We start from the raw sequence: 19,382 nt of genomic DNA, 5'->3' as shown, positions 1-19,382 counted from the left end.
TAATAGGACGCACTCACTAGTCTCGGAGCAACATTGTGGCTTTTCATAAGGTGGCAGAACTTCCCTTAGGCTTCTTGAGACTGTGGGATAAAACCCTGTGGAAAGCAAGTGCTGTCAGATTTCTGTTAAGGGTGGAGAATATTTCCTTATAGTTGTTTCCTGTACCATGAACTTAAAGAAGCTGTGCACATCCCTATCTCTGTACTTAAGTCCAAAACACTGAGCAATTTTATATGCAGAGGCCTGAGGGAACAAGTGTGTAAGAGATGTAATCTGCAGTTCAGTGCACTGCTACAAGCCTCTTGGACATCACAGTGACAGCAATACAGTTCCTAAGATCTGAGGGGTTTTTCCCCTCAGATTTCTTTGTTGCCGCTCTTGTTTGGTTTGGGTTTTATTTCTAAGAATATGCCTTGCTCACAGCTGTACCTGTGCTGACCCTATGTCCCACTCCTTTATTTTCACTGAGACGTTTTTGTTGCTGAGAAAGTATTAACCTAATTTACTGGTTTTATGCCTGTTAATAATATAATATATAATTGATTGATAAATAAAGCTATCTGGAAATAGGATATGAATAGTAAGAAATGCTTTCTTTCCTCTTAAAGTACGTAAGGAAAGCTTTGTTTCTCTTCAGGTTACCTCACCCAAATTGCAACATAATTCAGCCTAATGTGATATGACACACGCTTGCAGTTACTTCCAAGGGCAACATTAGAGGGCATCCACAAAGTAACATCCCTGTGCAGAACCTGTAACCCTGCTCATTTTTGAGAACATTCTGTTTTTCTCCACCAATGAACAAAATCCTCAGACAATGATAACCAGTTTCAAATAGGAATATATAACTCTCTGGATGAAAAAAAAAAGTCATTTGAACCCTAAGTCCCATATTTGAAAAGCTTTTTACAGTGCCTGTATTTCAGTTTAATATGTACCTCTTTAAACAATGCTGGGTGAGCACTGGGTCTTAATAGGAAGCAGGAAGAGAAGCCAACCCTGCCTGATTGCTTAGCTGATTGTTTAATTAGGTCACCACTCCAAAACTATTTCAAGAGTATAATGTTTCATATGAGACAGTGATCATCAGCTCTGCTGTTGTTATAAGGGAAAAACAAGTGTCCTTTTTCAATTTTTTCCTGATGATTAAAAGTAAATAATTTTAAAACAATCTTAGTTTTTAATACACTTTTAATGGTATTTTGCGCAAAATAATTTTGAGTTACACTTTAAATCTTCGAAGTGCTACAATTATTTCTTGTGACACTCCCTCCCAGACTTTCTGGAAGAGCACTGGGAAGGTGTGTAAGTGGTGGAAATATACTTTAAGAGAGAAGGCATGAGGTATGTGTGTTCACGTGTCATTTATCACAAACACACAGGAAAACAAAATGGAAAATTACCCTTCAAGTCTAGAACTGGCCTTTGGGATACCCAGTAATAAATGTTAAACCCATAAGAACCTAAACAGCATTAAGTCCCACTTGTTCCAATCCTGCAACTACTACCTGCCACTCCAGAGCAAAACTCAAAACTTTATCACAGAAAAACAGAACTGAAATTACAGTAATTGCAGCAAGAGAAAAAGCGATATCATGGTAATATAAGTTCCTGTAAGACTGACTGATTACTTAGGGAAAGAAATCCAGGTGATCCTGTAAAAGTTGCAGCAGAAAGCAAGAAAACCCTACAATGGTTCTTGACTTTTTGGGGTTCAGCTGAACTATGACTTTAAGGGAGTTATGTATGAACTGACAGTAATTTGTACCATTAAGCTCAGCTGTCAAAACAGGGGATGTTGGCCTGCATGCATATAAGTGTGCTGTCACTAAGGGCAGTAAATAAAAAAATCCTAACCAGACTTATTCTTTGAATTTCACACTTGATGAGGAAGTGGGGTACTTTGGCATCAATTGTTATGCAATCTCCCTCACCATATTAAGCCAAAAATCTAGTAATAATCCCTCTTAGGAGGCACTTTATTTTATCCTATAACATGTTTTACACATTTCAGCTATTGCTCAGATATATATGTGAAGTTTCTGGAGTTTATCTTCTGTATACACTACAAAGGTTTGCAACACGTTTGGCCTGGGATATTTCTGAAATACTGAAAGTATTTTAATTTTTGAGAATTGGTAAGAAAAGAAGGTATGTAGTTAAGGGACAGTAAAGGTCTTGTTGGTTTATCAAAAGAGATCACTTACTTTGGGAAAAGTGAAGACCATCCTGGGATGAAGCCAGGATCTCTGGTGAACCACAGGAGGGTCATTAGAATGAACAGGACAAGTGTAACAGTTTCTGGGTAGCTATAGCAGAAGTAGAATGAATTATAAATTTTTCTGAATTGACATTTAGATTTACCTGCTCTTGTTTGCAGATTTATAGTTTGAAATACCTAATTGGTCCAAGTTTCTTGTACTCCTCCTGAATCACCTGTGATGAGGCCTCTTCTCTAGCTGTTTTCTTCTTGCCACACTTAAACATGTTTTTTAAACTGGAATGTAAAGCAGCAATGTTGAATGATGAGATAATAGTGTATACACAAAAAAATGTCCAACCTTTCCAGTTACCAATAGCACTTGACAAATGTAAATTTGTCACTTTACAATGCAGTATCTCCCATTTAGTTATCACACAGCAAACTTAGCATACTGGAATTAATTGACAATGCCCAGTGGGAGACTGACAGAGGCAGCAACAAAGTATGTCCTATTATTGACCAGCTCATTTAGCCAGGAAAAATGAAACTTTAAACATGTGAACAAATTAAAATAATCAAATATATAACTCTCTTTAAATCTATGGCTTTGCTTTACTTTGTTTTTGAATGAAAAGGTTTTATCATTAGTAGTAGCTTACATATTGATCAGCAGGGTATTTGCTACAAGCCAGGTTTTCATTCTTGGATAAGTCTCTTACACAATGTTAAAAAGAGCATTATCAAAACAAACAAGGAAAATGAAACTACAAATGTTCACTTATAGAGTGGTAAGCATGGGAGGATTCTGTCTGCTTAAAACTAGTCTCACTTTTCATGTCTTGCACCACAAGTAGCCATGTAATTTTGGAAGATTGTTGTCCCACCTATCTCTCCAGGTATTAGTGAACACATGGAGAAAAAGGATTTGAAGAATCATCCCAAAAGATGCATTGTCCTCTCCAAAACCATAAAAGCCAAAGCTGTGTGGAGAAACAGAAACCCTACCATACTACCACATATAAATTTAGGATAAGCAGAAGTTTCTTACCTCACATTTACAAATACAGTCATCCAGTTTATAACAAACATTGTTCAAGTATTCAAAACAATGCCTCACTGCAATAAAGGATGTATTCCTATGACTCTTCCAGTAAAAAAAAAGTATATTATTTCAGTATTCTTTTGTCTTTCACACACACTGATTAACAATGATGTGTGTATATTATAAATGAGTGAGTCCATTTGTGGGATGGACTTTTCACACTGGGCTGAATAGTCCAGGATTCTTATTTTAGAAAATTCTTGTCCATCTGGAGATTGAGTCATACTAATCAAGGTCATAAAATCACCGTTGCTGTATTTTCTTCCTATTGAGCCTATTAAACTAAGATGCAATATTTATTCCTGGTACAAATAATCTTTTATATCAATAACCTTTAGTTTTATTGATTATACCATTCACTTACTCAAACCCAAGGAAAAGCCACTGAAGCCAGAGCCAGGAGAGCAGCAGAATAATAACTGCAATGGGGATGGAAAGGATAAACCAGGAGCCAAAATTGATGCACTGGCAACCTGGGTAGCGTCTAGATAAAAGCAAAAACAAAAGTTTAATTCACCTTTGCAAAGGAATGAAGACTTGTGAGAATTACCAGAAAGAGCTTCTGTGGGAGAATATTTCTGGCTGGCAGCAGACTTCAGCATGAGGTGGCCTGTGGTATCCTCTTGCCTCACCCTCCCATCCTCTTTCTGGTCATCATGACCACTACAGGAACCAGCTGTGCCACTTATTTGAGCAATGGATCAGCAGCACGTCTGGGGATCTGACACTGACTGAGGGGTGTCTGAAGTGAGTTCAGTAAGCAAGGGAGGGCCATGTACTGTCTAAGGGCAGTTAGGACTATAAAGAAACAGAACTTGAAAGAAAGGATTTTTTTGAGATGTTCTTTGGAACAAGAAAATATACTCAAATAAAAAAGCTCCAATGAATATAGAAGACAACAGCGGAAGTAACACTGAAACTTGTATTGTTTAGACTTCCATTACTGATTCAAAACTGATTAAAATCAAAGTTATTATTACTAATTTCCATAAATGTTCATTGGCCAGGTGAATGATGTCTCCACTCACCTTGTTTCTTTGAGGCTGTCTCAATCTACTGTTTGTAAATGCGGGTCATTCAAGCAGAGATCTCCCTTCCATGTGCATTTAAGAAAGGGGAAGGGCTTTGGTTCTCTGAAATTGCTTTACTGTTGAATTTAATTGATGCCAGATAGGCAAAAAAGGCGGAGTAAAAACCAGCCTGTTTTCCAATTTACTTTATGAACAGAAGTTACTCTTTCTTTGAGATCTTCCAGCTCTACTGAAAGAGCTTTTAATGCTAGAAGTGAGAAAATTCAAGTCTCCTTGAGCAGCTTTCATTCTTGATGCAAAAATCAGATGGAAGGGAAAGAAAAATGTCCAGACAGGGGACATCCTAATGACTATTTCCAATTATCAGCCAATCTTTTGTATTTCAGGTCTTGCTAGAAGGAAAATAATTTTGATGATTCCATAGTTTTTTGAGGCTTTAAGTGCTTATTATAAATGCTCTCTGAAGTACTGTGCAAATTTTGGATTTGATCTATATTTACTATGATGCTTACATATATTGCAAATAAAGTGCTAGCAGGCACCAAACCTACACTCCTGCCCTTTTCTGGGGTGATGCACTAAGTTGCAATTGTACGTAATAATGGGACAATGAAACTCTCAATATAACGATACAGAACATATAAAGCATTGTGCTGTTACATAATTTATTAATTGCATGGCTATGTACCTTTTATTACATGGTTAACCACATCAATTTTTGAATGTAAAAATTCCAAGATAAGAAAGAACTGAAAGCAGTGTAGTAATGATGTAACATTTCCTCACTTGCTAAAGTGTTTATGATCTTTCCTAAAATAGGTGTGATAAGTTCTTATTGAGCAACAAAACAAGCTCTTAAAAACTTTATAATAAGGAGTCAATTACATTACAAAATGTTAGTTTATTGTGGTCAGGTTCTACAAAAAGTTTGTACGGGGATGAATATTTGTGGAAGTATTTCTAGTAATCAGAATACTGAAGTTAGGTACTTTTCATCAGAGAAAATGTTCCTTGGGTAGAATGGATGATCAGTTTAAATGTTTTTTTAAAAACAATCTATTACATAGTTCTGGTTGGATTATCTGCTACTGTTGGATTATCTACTACAGGTCTTGCCTGAAGCAAGGATGGACAGGACATACTGATTTATTTTCTAGACCTATTTTTTCTGGAAAATGAACAAGTGTGATTGATTTTAACAATCCTCTTTCTACAGTGATTTAGTGTCAATAACAGTAAACTCTTTGCAGGCAAACTCTACAAATGCTATCAATAACTAGTCTTCAACAATTTTGTCATGTGCAATACAAACCAGTGGATGGAGGACAAAAAAGGATTTTCCTTTATTTTATTTCAGAATTCAAGTAGGATTACTACTAGCAATGGTAGTTTGCAGAGGGAAAAAAAATTATCAGCAAGAACTATTGGATTCCAAGGGGTTTGGAATGAAATTTTCCATTTTTTTTTTCAAAGAAGTTCTACTTAAGAAAGAAAATGAACATTGAAAAATGCTTTGGAAAACTTAAAACATTGTTCCATTGAATGCAAAGTTTCAGACTGCCTCAAAATTATTTGCTTTTTTGTTGATTAGTGGACCGAGATTTCTCATTTCCACAGTGCTTAGCCTCTTGAAAGTCTCCTGATGCTCTTTGCTAAGCTACTTGAACTTATTTCCTGCTGCAATTAGAAATTAGTAACAGATCTTTAGATAGTGCTTGTTCTATTTATGCCAAGCATTGCTTTCCTTCTAAGAAAAATCTCCTTTTCCATGTAGCTACCAAAATAGTAAAGTGCTACTTAACCAAACAATGGTCATCTTGTTGCATGAGTTGGCAGATCACTTATAGACTTTACCTGTGTAAGGCAAATACAAACATGCAATTTCATTTTATCCCAGTAAAAAAAAAAATTAGGAAAACCAATAGAATCTAATAAATCAAATCAAAGGGCAAGGTTTCTAATGTGATTTAGGGAAGCCATGTGAGATCTAGAGAAAGAAAGTTAAACTTCTGGACTAAGAAGAGTGAAAATAATATAGTCTCTTACGAATTGAAGTGCTCAGTAAAAATCAGATTAGTCGACGTTCCTGTGATTGTGGTCAGTCCTCCAATGGTAGCAGAATAAGCCACACATAAACACATCACTTTGAAAACCCCACTGTATTTGTCCTTTCTGCTTTTTCTCTCCGCCTCATCAGGTGGAAGGTTCTGCTTAGAAAATATACACCAATTAATGTATAAGAAAGGCTCATCATCAGACACAAAAATAGAATTTGTGGATATCTCAGAAGAGCCGGACACTTTACTGGCAATATAGCTGTCTGCAGTGTGGTTTGGTTTGCAGTTACACTGATAATGCAGTTATTCATGTAAAGGAAAAGAAAGCAGAGTCAAATCCTGAAGTCCCTTCCCTGATCTTAGTTTTTACAGAACTGCCTCTGTATAGACTGATACATACACACACCCCTAATATATAGAGTTTGTACTCTGGTGAGGTTGTTTTAACTTTCGTAAAATGGGAGGACAAAACCAGTAATGAAATAGCTATATAAGCAAAGTGTGTACATGTGTCTGACTACAGGTATGTTTCTTATTCATATGTAACCAGCTGTAATTGCCACCTGTGCCATTTTAGGTGTGGCACAGAAGTGAGATTTAGGTTAAAATAAGTTTCACTGCATAATAAAAAGACACTTTAGGTACCTGTTCATTTCCTTTTTCATTTTCCTTTTCAACTGTGCATACAGTACTACCCACATTGTTGTTATAGCTGGAAAAACAAAGGCATGTATTGTAACAAACAGATAGTCTATTTAGATGGATTCTTAGAACAGAATATACTAAATTAATAACAATTACCCATTAACTTGTTTTTCTTTCTCTTTCCAATCTGGGTTTTCATATTCTCCTACATTTTCTGTAAGACAGTGATGCAAAGATAGAAAAGCATTTAAGGGAGTAAAACTGGAAAGGCTCCATCAAGATGTCTCATCCCATGCACTCACTTCACGTTATCCCATCAATACATTTGCAAGCACCAATCTCAGAAACAGTTGATTTGTGCCCTACTCCTTCATGACTCCTCAGAATCTGAATCTTCTCATGAGGAGAAATAGTCCTAATTTACAATCTAACTGTGAAGGTAATCAGTTTAGATTCAGTTGTTCTTCCAGCATTACCCTGTAGCTTTAAAGTGATCTTTTCCTGTGCTAACATTTAGGCCTTAGCATATCTACAGCCTGGAGATGTATTTCCTTCCAGCTACCTTATAAGGCTGATAAGAGAGGCTGATAAACCACCCTCTTCCTATCTCCCTTCCTCTCATCCAGCTGCCACCTTCTGCACTTGTTCAGTTTTAATTAATCTTTGTGATCATGAGAGAGCTCACCCACAGTAATCCAAGAGAAGACTCACAGTGAAGCATGAGGTGATGCCAGTACTTCTCTGGCATTTAACTGTACTTGCTGTGTTCCTTACTGCCCAGTGAGGGGGGCAAAGACAGAACAGCAGCGTGTGCCTACCGTCCAGCTCCAGGGCTGGGTTGATGGAACCATTAGAGCAGGACATCTCCAGCTCATCAGCTTCTGCTTCAGCTCTGATGATCTGCTGAGCTACAGCTTCAACAATTGGCATCACCATGGCAGCAGCAGAGGTGTTGCTGAGCCACATTGACAAGAAAGCACAGCTAACCATGAAACCCAGCATAAGCCTGGAATAGGAGAGAAGAGTCTGTGACTGCTACAGTAACACCTCCTATCATCAGTCTATTTTATATAAATGAGAACTTTGTCAACAGGAAAGATGAAACACTGAAAATCTAAAGCTTGTAATTCTGAGAACATTTTTGAATTGAAATTGTCTTGATCTAAGACACTGAAATTATCATATTTAAGAGGTTCAAATATGTTTTAAAGTGAAGCAGAAACAATAATACTTATTTACAGAATTATAATCTATTTGAACCATCTTTGAAGAAAGAACACCATGCATGTAACGAATTCAAATGTGAGTTAAAATGGCTACACTGCTGATGTTATTAATCTCATATTGTACAGTCTAGTTCAAAACCCTGGAGTTATCACTTAGACTGTTAAGTTCTCTAGATATACCAGTTCAGTTATTATAAGAAGAAATATTAAAAACTCAGTAAGAGATACGAAACTTAGTTCTTATTCAGAGCACCAGGACAATTATAGGCATTATTTGGGCTTCAATAAATGTCATCTTCAATATTAAGTGGGAAGGGGAAAGTCGTTATATATCCTTAATCTGGTCTTGGCTCAACTTTTTCTAAGTTTACTACAAATATTAATGCAATACACTGAATTGCATCAATGTCTGAAAAATCAAACATTACATGTCATATCTGGTGAAGTTGGATTGTAAATTTAGAATACAGGTCACAATGTTGTTTTTAATGCATTTCTTGGAGTTGGAAATGTGAACGGTCCTCTTAACTTCCTGTTCCAAGGTTCTGTTACTGACATTAAACACCTGCCATACATCATCACAGCAAGAGAACTTAGTGGAGGGAGGGTGGTGTTGCACCTTTCCATCAGAAGACATCTGTGCAATTTGTAAGTTCTTTGCCTTGATCATAAGCTTCACAAAAAAAGTCAGTTTTACTTAGTACATGAAGCCAATATAGATATTATATAAAAATCATAATTTGATGATATAAAAATACCATCAAAATGTCTCTTATAGCCTTTCATTTCAGCTAACGGCAAAAACATTTCAAATGGGATTTTTTCTCAGTAGGGGAACCTTGTCTTTCCCTGTGCACTTCTAATTGCAGTGATGAAATGATCTGTAGACCAGCATGTCACAGACCTGATTCAACACAAAGTGTCATCAGTAGTTTAAAACTCATTAATTTAGGCAGGTTTTGATTAGGTCCTCAGACAGAAGTTAGGGAGGAATTGTGTTTCTCATGCAGAAAATATGGGTCAGAATAAGCACACTGAATATGAATTTTCACACCGTAGAAAAATGCCCTTTTAGTAGGACTGGCAAGAGGATATAAAAATAAAACAAATTAAGACATTCACTAATGAATTTTGAAACTATTCATCATAAATTTCCAGTATTAGATGGATTGATCGTCAGGTTACCATTCGGTACAATGTGGTGGGCTCTACTGAGGGACTCTAAAAGTGAGTGCAGAATTAGAAAATATATCTATTCTGTTTGGCCCCAGTTTTTCTGCATTATTTACCCTGTGGTATTGTTAAAAAAAATATTATGCATGTAATGTTGGAAAATTATTTCATTATATCCAACTACAAAGTCACTCTTTGCTTTGTAGTGCACAATCGGTATTTTATTACCCTTTCTAGTCCTTGCAGGTTGCATAGATATATTCACCTTTCTCTGTTAGTCTGCAGACGTTACTGCATAGCTCAAATGACAGAAGGCCTTTACACAGAATCACAGAATAACCTGGGCTGTGAAAACCCTTTATGATCATCCAGTCCAACCATAAACATAACACTGCCAAGTTCACCACTAAACTGTGTTCTTAAGTGCCACATCTACACATCTTCAAATACCTCCAGGGCTGATGACTCAATCACTTCCCGTGGCATCCAGTTCCAATGCCTGACCAACCATTCACTGAAGAAATTTTTCCCATTGTCCAATCTAATCCTCCTCTGGCCCAACTTGAAGCCATTTCCTCTTGTCCTTTCACTTTTCACCTGGGAGAAGAGGATGACCTTCCCTTGGCTACAGCCTCCTTTCAGGGAGCTGTAGACAGTGATAAGGTCACCCCTGAGAAGCTTTTTCTCCAGACTGAACGATCCCAGCTCCCTCAGCTGCTCCTCTTAAGACCCTCATGCTTCAGACCCTTCACCAGCTTCATTGAATTTGCTCTGGACTTGCACCAGCTCCTCAATGTCTTTCTTGTAGCGACGGGCTCAGAACTGAGCACAGGATTTGAGATGCAGCCTCACTGGTGTCGGGTACTGGGAGACCATCCCTGTCCTGATCCTGCTGGCCACATATTTCTGATACACATCAGTTTCTCCAGAAGAATATATAATGAAAAATCAGAAGTCTCTTGCTATTTTACTTCCACTGCTGCACCCTTTATGATCTGTAATGCAGAGGGCTCGTGCAGTGATATCTCTGCCTTGGGCTGGGTGAGGCTGCAGTGGGCACAGGCTGCCCGGGCTCTGCTGCGAGCAGCTGAGGAGGGAGTGTGCAGAGAGCAGCCCCGTGCCTGCCGCGGGCACAGCTAGTGAGCAGCAGATGCTGAGACGTGGGGAGATCACCGATCTACCTTCACAGATCATTTCATCATAATCTTATCCTCCCTTTGTCATGACCAGGAAATGTGATAGATATGAAGGATCCTTCCTCAGGGTTACAACTCTGGAGTTGCTTTAGTTATCCTCAGATGCTGGCTTCAGGTTTGACTGTTCACAGCAAGTTCCCCAGCAATATTCAGCTTAGCACAGCACACCATCCACTTGTGTTCTCCCTTTCAACATTTCAGTTAAAAGATGAGAATTTAGGAGTGTTCAAAAGAGAAGTCGAAATAACTAAACCAGCATAGCACAAGAATACAGCTTAAGGTAATGGAAGGCATTAGAACAAGAATGTATGGAGAATTTTTTTCCAAACAGAAAGCTACCAGCTATCAAAAGAGGCAGAACTAAATCAAAACACATGTGATATTTCAAATTAGGTCAGACAAATTACTGATGAATAGAAATAATCCAGCATTCTTATGAAGTGTCATTAGTTAAATCACTTAAGAGGCATCTTGATTTTTAGACCTGGGGTTTCTGGTTTTCTGACCATTTGCTTCCTTTCTGCTTTCTGGCAAGGTGTCATGACCTTGCTGTATTCTGGAAAGCTAAACTTGCTCCATAGATCTAATGAGCCTCTGTCAGCCTAAACCTCTTCTGCAAGTTTGTAAAGCAAGGAAAGCAAAATTTTTCACTTCCAAAAATATATGTTGATAGTGAGTAAGCAGAGTATGATTTCTTTTACCTTATCACCTCATCCAGCTGAGGAAGTGCCTATCCTTTGATTTTTTTTCATATGTAGACAAAGAAAAACACCTTAAGTAAGACCTTATGTTAATGAGTTTTCCCTTCCCCACCACCTCCTTAGTTCTATGATTTTGTTTTCCCCCTCACTGTGTATTTGAACACTTTCTCTATTTTCAGGAATGTCCAGAATTTTGAAAACACTATTGAAATAAAAAAAAATCAGCATAGAACAAATTTTATGTTGTAGGCATTGGGTGGGAATGTTCCAAAGACCATCAAGAACCCCTATATTATTTACAAACTAATCATACTTCTTGTTCAGAAGGATCCTTATTATGAATAGAAGCACTTCAGGGAACTTTCAATTAGGATTTCAGCAAAATATTAAAGTGTCACCTACAAACCAGTCATAGCAATTTAAATATCTGCTTTGTTTGAGTAGAAAAGAAAGGCTGGATTTCTACTGTAGAAGAAGCAGTAGGCAATTATTTCTGGAATACATAACTTTCCACAAGTATTGCTGTCCTTCAAGACAATGTTTAGCACATACCATGCAGGGTTGACACCCACCAGCATCACCATTTTTAAAGCCACTCTTTTGTGAAGATTCCATTTTTCTATTGATGTTGCCAAACAAATTACTCCAATCAGCAGCAGATGAAAGTCTTTAAAATAAGCTGATGCTACCTGAAAAAAAAAAAAATCAAAAAGGAAAATAAACCCATTTTAAAAACTAAATTATGAATTTCTTTTAGCATTTGTTAATACCATTCTAATGAAAAGAATAAGATTATATTATGAAATAAATAAAGAGACCCTTTTTTTCTTAAAATTAAACTATTAAGGTCATTGGCACTGTTAAATTCATTTAATCAAATGATTCAAGAATAAATGCACTGAAGTGCATATGGTTAAAACAAAGTAAAAATAAAGCTTGGGATAGAACAGCCTAAAATCATCAGTCACATCTCACATACATAATAAATCAGTAATTTAATATTGTTTTTGTTACCTTTTAATCTATCCAACAGGTAAAATAACAACTTTAAGCGTAGACTTAGATTATGATTATCTGTGATTTCATCTCTGGCATGAAGGTGTATAGTCAGCAATTTGCACATGGTGTCATTGTTGTGACATTTTGCCTCTATAATATTAAGGGTATTTCATAGCTACCTAGCATTTTCCCATCAGTTGGAATCTAAACACTGAGCTACTATCGAGAAGAAATTATTAAAGAAATTGTTTTAAAAATGTGAACAAGTCCTGAAGACAAAGCATGTGAGCAAGTCTTGAGGCAGAACTATTGTGATCGACACTCAGCAAATCCATGCATTTGCCTGACAGGTTTCAACATTATGTGCTTCACTCTTTGGAGTTTTGATTCCTGATATGCACAGTATAAAACAGAGAAAAATAAAGGTTACCTGCTTGGATCCCATTATACCAAACAACGGGAACATAAAGGCAGGGAGCAAAGCTGAAACAGCCAGTGGCAAAGCTTCTGTGAGCCAAAAGATGGCAACTACAAACAGTGTGTATGCACATTCTGCTTCCTAGAATACAAAAGGCACCAGTAAAAACATGCGTCGGTCATCCAGGGGAAAAAATCACAATTCAAAAAGTACACCTCTATCAGTAGATTCCCCACACCTGGAAAAAGTATGAGTCAAAGGACCTGCATTTAGGGTAGTTATTGTGTGCTATTGAGAATCCTGCTGAGATATGAAACACAGTCAGTAAAATAGGTGTAGAGAATTATTTTCTAAGAGATAGTAAAATGATTCAAATTCTAACACTCAGGAACAGTGGGAAAAAAGTCAGCTGCCTATTCCTTCAAGGACAATTAATCATCTTCTAGGTCATTCTGGAGCATTCTCAGGCCATGAATTCCTATAAATCAAAAGCATTTTGCCTCTGTAAGCAAACTTTTAAGACTCCAGGAGTACTCACAGTCAATAATTGGTCAAATGTTTTCTCTCCTTAAGTCTTGTCATCAGTAGCAATAAGGCAAAAATATCATCTAACAAAAATGTTATCATACAATACTGACAAGAAACACAGCTGCTGTTTTTTAGGCTTGTAATTTTAGCGACTGTCTTTTATTTCAACTCCTTAAAACCAGGAGGGGTTTTTTTTCCTTTTTTTATCATTTTTTTTTCCTCCCAGGAGAATAATTTTTAATACTGTCTGTAAAATGCAGCCCCAGACAAATATAATGAGGCGAATTAAACCTAGTTTCTTCCAGAGTATTAGAAATCTCTTTTGTGTAGTTTTTAATTTATACTTCTGCTTTCAAGGAAAATGCTTTGGAACTCTTAGTACCCCTGGTTAGGGTACGAAATTACTCAACAGCAGCAGAGATGATTTGTACTGGGAACAGAACAGCTTAATGATGTAGCTCTTGGAACCTTTGACTGGAAAACAACAATATTAAACCTAATCAGTCAGCTGTGGCTATCATTTATTTGGGGGAAGAAATTTTTGTTATGTATGAAACAATTTGAAAATATCCATTCACCTAGCAAATGTTCATCTCACTTAAGTCCTACCACGTTAAGAATTTCCCATGAGTTTCCTCTCAGAAAGGAAACTGAAATATTGAAACTGTGATGTGAGGGTGTGAAGTCCCATTGCTCTGTAAGCACCATCTAACTGTGATGCGAAGACGTCTGAGCCAAATTTTCATGTATTGTCATACATAGTATGTATGATAACACACCACAGAATTCCATTTCATTCTGCTGGCATCAGAGCTGTACCAAATAGAGTCACTAATGACATTGTTAGATAGCTGTTTCATCAATGTGGAGTTGTCCTAAGAGTTAGTGAATGCCAGAATTTATTTAAAGTAAAATAAAACTATAGATTTTGCTCTATTTAGGAAACAGAGAGAATTTGTCAGGTCACTGAATTCAATAATTTCCTATCAGGTAACACAAAATGTGATGAACTTAAAATTCTTTATTAAACAAAAAGTAATTGCAGGTCTTTTCCTGACAATGCTTCTCCATTGTCAATCATAAAGAGCTCTTTAAAAGAGTTCAAAAAATAATAATGAGAATAATATTTTCAATTTAGTCCAGATGTTGTTAGTAAAAAAATATGTGATTCAGAGCTTCATGCATTCAGTAAAGAATTTTACGCTGAAGCGGTCTTCTCTACATTTCTGTGAAAATACACTGAGTTAACAAAAAAATAATCACGATGCAAACATCATTACTCATTCAAGGTCCTTTCCAACTCAAACTATCTGTGTTTCTGTTAATCTGAAAAGGTCTAGGAATCTCAATCTTTACATACAGGTGTAAAATAATTCTCTCTTCAAGCAGGTCACTTACTTTGGTTTTGATGATAAGTGGAAGTGGAAGTAAAAGCAGTGGGGTGAGGACAATGAGCAGGAACCTTCGGTAAACCAGGAGGTAGCTAAGAATCTTCATGGTTGATGGCTGTTAGATGAACTTTCCTGAAGAAACTGCCAAAAAACATGTCTGACTTTAAATAGCTGACTCTGATTAATATTTTTCCAAGCTATCACCTTTAGCCATTGCTAAAGCAGGCCAGTAAAGCAAGTTAAAATTAAATCTGGGTCTTTACTGTTTTAGTGAGTTTATTAACAGTAGGTTGATAAGATAAGTGTCCGCCTTAAACCAAGGCTAGATGTCAGCCCTCTCAGGACTTTCTCTCCCTGTGCTTCCTCATAACAAGTTTATGTAATTACAACAGGTTCTAGACAGTCAGAAAAATAAAACCTTCCAGTGCTTTTCCAGTCACTGCTGACTTCCGTAGGAAGTCAAAACATATAACATACATAGAATATATATTCAAAACCAGTTGGGGCATTTATGTGAAATCATAAGAAAGATAATTTTATTAAACAGAATTAAAAATTTTTCATCGTCTTCTCCATCTATGGAGATATTCAAAACTTCCTAGGACAAGATCCTGAGCAACCTGACCTGAACTTTGCTCTGCTTTGAGTAAAGGTTTGGCCTAGATGACTTGCAGAAGTAAGTCCCTTCCAGCCTCAGCCTTTCTGTTGCTTTTATCTGTCTAGAACCTAAAGTATATGAGAAAAACATGGCCTTTTTTTCTATCTTGCCAGGCAGGGAATAGCTAATTTTCTCTTCTCATGCAGAAAAAGAGTAAGTTCTTTTTTATGTACATCATACAAAGTTTTGAGGCAGTCTCAGAATAGCAGACTTTTTGAGACAAAAGTAAAAAATAAATAAAACCTTTTTCCTGAATTTTCCCCTTTTTCAATAAAAAGAACACTTGGTACTGTCTTTGTAATACAACAAAATAGCATCACATAAAGAACAGGAAAGGATAGGAAAGAATATATATATACTATCTGTGGGTGAAGATTAAAAGGGGGAAGAACACATTATTTGTGCTCAGAATCTTACATGAAGCAGAAAATTGGAAGAGGAGATAGATGAAGAGTTGAGTTGCCATCAGAACCATCCAAAGGACAGGTAATAAAGGTAGATTTTTGCTATCCATATAACCTTTTGATTAGAAGAATCCCATGTGTCAAGGTGCAGGCAAAGCAAGTGATCAGATTGTTGGTGTTGAGTACACACTTCTGGTTTCAGGACTTTGGCTATGGGAAAGCAGTATCTCATATCTAACTGTCAGAAAGCAATTGACTGAAAACCCAAGGGTGGGAAATAAACTGGAGAAAGAAAAATTAAATAACAGCCTTGCTACTGGGGAATTGGGTAAACAGCTTTGACACAACCTAGGGAGATGAGACTGAGACTTCATGGGAAGATGATGTAAGGGATTAAAGATGTTCAAGTGAACTGGTAACTTTTGAAGGGGGCTGTTCTAAATATATAAAGACAAACTTGTTTAAAGAATTCGGAGAAAGAATTAGGAAATCTTCAAATAACCAAAAATCAAAAGATAATTGCGTGAGATCTGGAAAAATTTGTGCTATAAAGGAATAACACATATTTAGACTGATAAATTCAGAGGATTGTGATATGAAATATATTTCAGTTGGAGAAGTTACAGAAAATTTCTATTAAAGTATCAAAACTGAAAGGAAATGAGAGGTGAGTGATTTAGTAAACAAAAGGGAAGACAAACTGCAGACACTGCTGGAGTATTCAACACTTTCTTTGCTTGAGTCTTCACAAAGGTAAATGGAAGTCAAATTAATTTTAATATGAAAGATGGAACTATGGGGACAGTGATGGTGGAAGCAGTGAATATTTAGATTTAATATATGTATTAAAATTAACAGTTCCAGAAGAAATTCACCCATAATCCATGGGTGATAATTCATACAGTAATCTGAGAACTATTTTAGAATATATTTGAATATATTTTGTTATGCCAAATATTTGAAAAACTTTGGAGTATTACAAGTTTTTAGAAAACTGATCAGACATAAATGGATATTAGATAGTTCACATTAACTCAATTTAGTTTTCTTTTTTTCTTGGAAAAATTCACTTAGTGACCAAAGATGTAAATTATATGCATTTTATTTTACTTCAATAAACTTTTTAGATAAACTAAGAGCAAGTCAGAGGTAAGCACAGAAGAAATGCTCTAGGGGAAATTATGCCTGTGTGTACAAATTATTTTTTAAAAGTTCTTCTTGAAGAGCAGTTGCAATTGTTTTGAAGATATTTCAAATGGCATCCTTAAGAAGTCTATTCTGCTTAGTTTTCTAGCCCATATTTTTGTTGATGTTTTTGAAAACTAGTAATCAGCAGGACAAAGATGAGACCTTCTACCTGATACTAGACCATAAAATTTGCTTTTTCAGCATTCTTAGAAATCACTGCTATAGCAAAATGATGCGTGGAAATAGAAGTCCAGAACAAAGGAGAAAAGAGACTTCCAATACTGATTCAAATAAAATATTGCTGATGAAGTGTAGAAATTGTCCTCCATAATTAAAATTGAAATTCTCAAACCTGGCTGCAGGTCCCTGGTCAGCTATCAGAGATGGTCAGGGCAGAAAAAGGAGTTACACTGAGGAGCTTTCCTTCCAAACTTATGCTGAGATGTTTCTGGACAGTCAAGCTTCTACAGGTAATTTCAGAATAGACTGACAGATAGATGCACAGGGAGAGAATAAATTTGCAGTGGACTAAGTTTAATGGTGGAGAGCTGAAGGGTTTCTGAAAGAATGGAATTTGGGACAAAATTTTCCTTACAGACAGGAAGAAAGAATAAGAGAGGATATGCAATCCTGCTTAAAGAACTTTAAACATACAGCTCAACATGTGAAGATAAAAGTGGTCTTAATGTGATTTGAGGTGCTACTGAATGATTATGAAAAAAAAAATTATAAATTCAAATTGAAAAATAAATAAGGACATATTTGCAACACTGTAAAAATTTAAAATAGGCAGAGTTTATAAGGATAAAGAATATTTCTAGTTGTGCTACCCAGTGTTAGCTGGTCTGGGTCAGTATTGATCCCTTAATCCCTAGCCTTCTTGGAAAGCTTAATTTATTTTTATTATGTCTTGAGTTAGCTGTGGACATCCCCTGTGTGTTTTCTCAGTTGCTGAATTTTCTGGTTAATTTTTTCAGACCTTAGAAAAGCCTGTAGGAATGGTCCTTTTATGCTGAAGTTTTGTGTAGATAGCTGTATTTGCAGCTTAGTTTAGGACTGCTTTTTCTCTTTAATATTTGAAGAAGGCCTGTGTGCTCCAAAACATAATTGTGTGGGATAGCAAAGCAGAAGAAGTGTTTGAGAAAGAGGAAAGAAAAATTCATGTTTTTCCAAAAACTGATTTTTCAATAAAACAAAGGAAGATGAGAGATCCAGTTATGGGGAATGAGATAGGAAGAGGGACATCATCACACCCCAACAGATACAATGAGATAGAAGTCATGTCCCCACTGGTTAGCGGACAAAAAACCCCCAAACTTTCCTAGGCATTTTGAGTTTCTGTAGAATGCATATTCAGGACTCACAGTCTGCTTGTGAGTTCTTTCTCTTGAGTGATCCAAGAGAACTGATTTGACTGAAGCCCTGATCAACAAACTGTTGCACAGATCAAGCAGCATAGAGTTCATACAGTCCCCATGGGGCACTCCAGGCAGGACCAGATGAGAGAAATGCTCTCTGTGCTACTGCCAGGAAGCATGACTCCACTGGAGTCTCTGGCAGAAGGCACCTGCAGACACCCAAGGTCAGCAGTGTCAAGGGTGTTGGAGCCAGGGCTATAGGGCAATTTGCTCTAAGACCTGGGTACAACTCATGGGTAATGTGGAAGAATGGGGATATTTGTTGTATGTCCCAAGGACGTTAAACCCTGGGGGAAAATAAAATGCTATTTGATTTCCATATTATAGGAAGTACTATGTCAAGAATCACCTGAAGCAATGGAGAATGAGCCTTGCAAGAAGACAGGCAAGCGCCGCGATGACCCAACATGAGCCAAAAATGTAACACAATCTCTCCTGTCCTGAGCAACCACCACAACACATGAAGGCCAAGTCATGCATCACACAACTCAATGGACCTTTTATGAATGTTTTACAGGGGTGATCTATAGACTGTGAGAATCATATCTGTATATACATGTATCACTTGACAGGAAAGAGAGTGGCACTTAGTAAGGTTGTATTGGATAGTGTAAGACTTGAGTGTGACATACATTGTATGGACTAAGGGCTAGAGATTAAGCTGGCATGGATGGATTTTGCTCATGGCAGTCTGTCATGGTGCTGGTTTGGACCATGTGATGTTTTGAAAGTGTGACTAAAAATGTGGATAACACACCTGTGTTTTGGTTATTCCTGAGAAGTGGCATCAAGATATTCCAACTCTGCCTCTCAGTGAGTAGGCTGAAGGTGTACAAGAAGTTAGGAGGAGACACAACAAAGGTAACTGACACAAACTGATTAAACAGGATATTTTCTGCCATATAAAAGCAGGATTAGCAATAAAAACTGAAGCAGGGGGGACAGGTATTTTGGGATGAGAGACATTGTTCAGAGCCTGGCTGGGCATTGACTTATTTGTGGGAGCTGGTCAGTGCTTACTACTGTAATTAATTGGAATTCATT

The 19,382-nt window shown here is 36.8% G+C and overlaps 1 protein-coding gene across 1 annotated transcript in view; it reads right to left on the bottom strand.

The window, feature by feature from the left end:
* The window catches only part of SLC13A1 (solute carrier family 13 member 1), a 31,085-nt gene that overhangs the window by 8,750 nt on the left and 2,953 nt on the right, over positions 1 to 19,382 (bottom strand). Inside the window, exons 4-13 of the mRNA XM_068189866.1 lie at positions 14,678 to 14,811; positions 12,764 to 12,892; positions 11,887 to 12,023; positions 7,857 to 8,044; positions 7,195 to 7,252; positions 7,039 to 7,105; positions 6,383 to 6,543; positions 3,670 to 3,789; positions 2,399 to 2,497; positions 2,208 to 2,309 (exon numbers count right to left, since the gene is read on the bottom strand). Coding sequence (XP_068045967.1) covers positions 2,208 to 2,309; positions 2,399 to 2,497; positions 3,670 to 3,789; positions 6,383 to 6,543; positions 7,039 to 7,105; positions 7,195 to 7,252; positions 7,857 to 8,044; positions 11,887 to 12,023; positions 12,764 to 12,892; positions 14,678 to 14,776 — 1,160 coding nt within the window. The 5' untranslated portion in view covers positions 14,777 to 14,811. The remainder of the gene's footprint in view (positions 1 to 2,207; positions 2,310 to 2,398; positions 2,498 to 3,669; positions 3,790 to 6,382; positions 6,544 to 7,038; positions 7,106 to 7,194; positions 7,253 to 7,856; positions 8,045 to 11,886; positions 12,024 to 12,763; positions 12,893 to 14,677; positions 14,812 to 19,382) is intronic.

This window comes from Anomalospiza imberbis, chromosome 5 (assembly GCF_031753505.1).
Source record: "Anomalospiza imberbis isolate Cuckoo-Finch-1a 21T00152 chromosome 5, ASM3175350v1, whole genome shotgun sequence".
Lineage (NCBI taxonomy): Eukaryota > Metazoa > Chordata > Aves > Passeriformes > Viduidae > Anomalospiza > Anomalospiza imberbis.
The sequence above is the reverse complement of the archived record's forward strand: the minus strand, read 5'-3'. Positions and strand labels throughout refer to the sequence as shown.